At 46.3% G+C, this 3,477-nt stretch overlaps 2 protein-coding genes across 2 annotated transcripts; one reads left to right on the top strand and one right to left on the bottom strand.

Annotated features, from left to right (window-relative positions):
- Nucleotides 1-1,059: 1,059 nt before the first annotated feature.
- On the bottom strand, nt 1,060-2,356 carry CCR75_009511 (uncharacterized protein; the record flags this gene model as incomplete). The annotated part of the gene is made up of 2 exons (XM_067967550.1): nt 1,060-1,190; nt 1,219-2,356. The coding sequence occupies 2 exons, from the start codon at nt 2,354-2,356 to the stop codon at nt 1,060-1,062; spliced, it is 1,269 nt and encodes a 422-aa protein (XP_067815103.1).
- A 108-nt stretch (nt 2,357-2,464) lies between these two features.
- CCR75_009510 (uncharacterized protein) lies at nt 2,465-3,055 on the top strand (the record flags this gene model as incomplete). The annotated part of the gene is made up of 1 exon (XM_067967549.1): nt 2,465-3,055. The coding sequence occupies one exon, from the start codon at nt 2,465-2,467 to the stop codon at nt 3,053-3,055; it is 591 nt and encodes a 196-aa protein (XP_067814998.1).
- Between the last annotated feature and the right edge of the window lie 422 nt (nt 3,056-3,477).

Here is a 3,477-nt window from a genome sequence, read left to right as displayed (position 1 = left end):
AGATCACAATAGGTCATGATACGAGTGTCGATAGGCTGGAGTGTTGTCTGTGCTGCTACATCGCTCAAATGGACAAGCAATAAGTAATTAAGAAAGCAATACTTAATTCTCATGACATGATACGTCTGGTTGCTGGTTCCGAGTTACATTCTCGTGCTCGGCAGCAAACTTATTCTTGTCCCCAGACACCACACACCTCGATAACCCGGTTAGCTCACAATGTGAGTAGTTAGGAGCTCCGTCTCTATAGTCCCCGGGGTCGCTGATGTGTGTCATCTGCTCAGGTACTTTAATAACGTAGTGCTTATCAGATTTTATTATCACATCTGGATCTGTGCTGAATTTGGAACTTGTTTTTCGGTATACCTACAAACTTCTACTAAAAAATAATTCTTTCCTTTTAATGAAACAGACTCGAGTAATATGCACCAGATCAAAGTTAATTAGAGCTGCATCATGTGGTTTACTCGCGGATTTAGTTGTAGTCGTGATGATTACAATATTTGTTTGTTGGATGTTATGTTATGGAATTTCTATTGGAGTGATAAAATACGTTGATAACAGGAGGAAGATCTACGGCGAAGGCAATTATCTGGGTATATACTGACACTGAGAAACCCTATACATCATGTTACCATTTAGCAGAGTCCAAAGTTTTTATTAAACAGTCGCAACCCCCTATTTTGTGACACCTAAATTTTTTAAATGCTAGCGGATAAGAAGCAAACAAACAAAATTCAAAGCAGTACCAGCATAATTGGAAAGAGCACCGAGCGTCATTTAAAAATTGCCGTAACTGATAAAATGGTCGATGATAAATATAATAACTTTGTAAAAACCCTAAAAAGACAAAAAGAAATAAAAGCTAGCCATATCTTAGTTCGCTCTTTCTCTTTTCTTTCGCTCTGGCTCTTTTAATAGATGCAAGAGGCAACCGCTAGATATGGCGAGAAGGTCAGCTACACTGAGCCCATTGTACTACGTAGTAGCTTTCCGAGAAGCGACGTCCGATCTGCAGTTGAGTTGATAGATGATGATTATGAAGTGAGTGCCGATGCACTAGCAATTGTGTCGAACATCATCATTGTCCGAAGCTTTTAAAAACCCGGAGATGCTAACGATGACAACGGCGACGGACAAGAGGAACACTAGCGCTAGAGCTGTTGGAAGCGACAGATGACGGTCCGGACCTACGCCTTACAACACGGAACTGCGTACTAACAGAGCTTGATGTCACGGACACATCAGAAGCCGATGACGCCCCGGCATCGTTGTTGTCCCGTGATGATGCAATCACTGGCGCACGACGTCTGGTTCGACGAACATCTGACGTGTTAACGGAAGTCGCTAGCCTTGCGCCTGATGAAACATCGCTAGGCTTAACGGATTCTAGGCTGAGTCCCACATTGAATTCGGATGGGAGCAAGTCATATTCATCTTGTTCTAACTCGTGATGGCTCTCCTTTACATCGTCCACGTAGTCCGCTGACCCAAGACTAGTGATACTGACCACATCATCATCATCATTACCATCTGGAGAAGGAGATCCAGCACGATTGGAACCACCGCTCTTGTTAAAGTCATCATTCTTCCGACGCCATTGAGTGCGCGCAACGCTTGGTGGCTTCTTCACCTTCGCTTTCCCGGGTGACTGCTTCTTTTCCTCAGACTCCCCTGTATGGAAAAGGTCAGAGAAGTCGGTTGTCTCGTGAAGGACTGTACGTTTCTTGACGATGGGAGTGACGGTGGGACCTGTTGAATCAACGTAGGAAGCAGTTGCAGTCAAAGAAGGGTTTATTAATGCAAAGAAAGCAATGACTGCGCTAAAGGAGATGATCAAATCGTCCATACAACGGAGCTTTGCCTCAAGGTCTGCACTCCCTACACTCTTGTTCTCCTGTCTCAGGTCATCACACGTCTTGATGATGCGGTCCTTCAATTCGTCGGTCGTCGTTGACATGACTTTCAGTGTCCTAAAGATACTTAGCTGCAGGTCACTGGTTTGTGACTTGATCCCTTGTTGATAGCCAGACATGTTATTACGCCCCTCGTTGCGGTCTTGTAACAGGGCAAATATTTGCTGTGCCACTTGCTCAACGTCACGAAAACCAACATGCTTGAAGAGGTTAATGACGTTGTCCAATCTTCCTGCCAACATGATGTCATACTCGCTGTAGATCTGTAGTTCGTGGCGGATGGTCACTTGTCCACGTTCTTGCGACTCAATGGCACCTAACATCTGGTTGTAAATAGCTCTAGCAGAGTCAGATGGCCGGCTATCCGGAAGCGATTTGAGAGGTGTCCTTACACGAGAAATGAAGACGGGGTTTTGTGCGTAGCTTGCTTCCACTTTCATTTGCATCAGCTTCTTCTTATCGGTTGATCCACTAGCTAGTCTCAATCTAACAGGCCTGTCTACACTCTCCGGGCCGGCATCTCATGGAGCACGGATGAGGCTACAAGCATGTTCTGTTTCGACGACGCAATAGTTGAGTACCGGGAGAACATCGGAATCCCCGGCAAGTCTATGAACACCATCACTGGGGTGGCCCCCTGTTACATGGGTACGTACGCGTCCGTTGGTATCCCCGAATCACGCTACAATTGGATTGTTGGGTCCTTGGCACAAATAGACGTCATTGCCGGGATGGGTGAGCGCGACAACTGCTTCAATGGCTACGTCTGGACGACCGCTAACATCACGAATAATTACTATGTTCCCGTCCTTATGTCCATTAAGGGCAAGGTTGTCATTCATGGTAGCGCCGACAAGAATCTCATGCACGTGATTCGTCAGATAAAGAGCAACGTCATTGGCGTTGTTGGTGTCGAGATGACCTTGAAACGCTCGAAGGACTATGGCGTAAGCGGTCGTCGTAACATAACCCTCAGCCTCAAGAGCATGCAGGTTTGCGACCTGCCAGAGAAGCGTTCACCACCTCTGACCAAGGCCGTCGTGTTCGAGAGCAGTGGTAAGGATACCACGGATCGCCTTCTCGCAAGGTTGACTGCCAAGGCAAGGGCGATAACTATTGCCGAAGAGCCAGCAGAATGATGGACGTCAGCATCTGTCCTCTATCCACAAGTGCATTTTAAAAGTTCGAGCTAAGTTGTTATCGCTCGACCACTGTTATGAGAGTCCTAACGAACATCCACGGGTCGATAAGACTTCAAGACGCTCCTGATCATCTGAGATTAGACTTGCCCGACTTCTCTAACATCATTGAAGCACACAAGCAAGACATGAGGGAAAAGACAGGCAGATATCTAGCTGCATGCGAAGCGGTAATCATGAAACCAATCGATATAAGAATCAAGCGCTATCTGTTTATGATATCAGATTACCTGCCTCTCAATAACATCATGATCTGGCAGGAGCCTTACTCTTCCAAGATCCTCCCACCAATCGCATCTGCCTTTGCGTTCTACCCTGATACCGTTGATGGCTTCACACCATCCGTACAAGTACTCGGGCAG

Source organism: Bremia lactucae (assembly GCF_004359215.1).
Source record: "Bremia lactucae strain SF5 chromosome Unknown BlacSF5_NotPlaced_196_SHOA01000118.1_96943bp, whole genome shotgun sequence".
NCBI classification, from domain to species: Eukaryota; Oomycota; class Peronosporomycetes; order Peronosporales; family Peronosporaceae; genus Bremia; species Bremia lactucae.
This window is presented reverse-complemented; position numbering and strand designations above follow the sequence as displayed.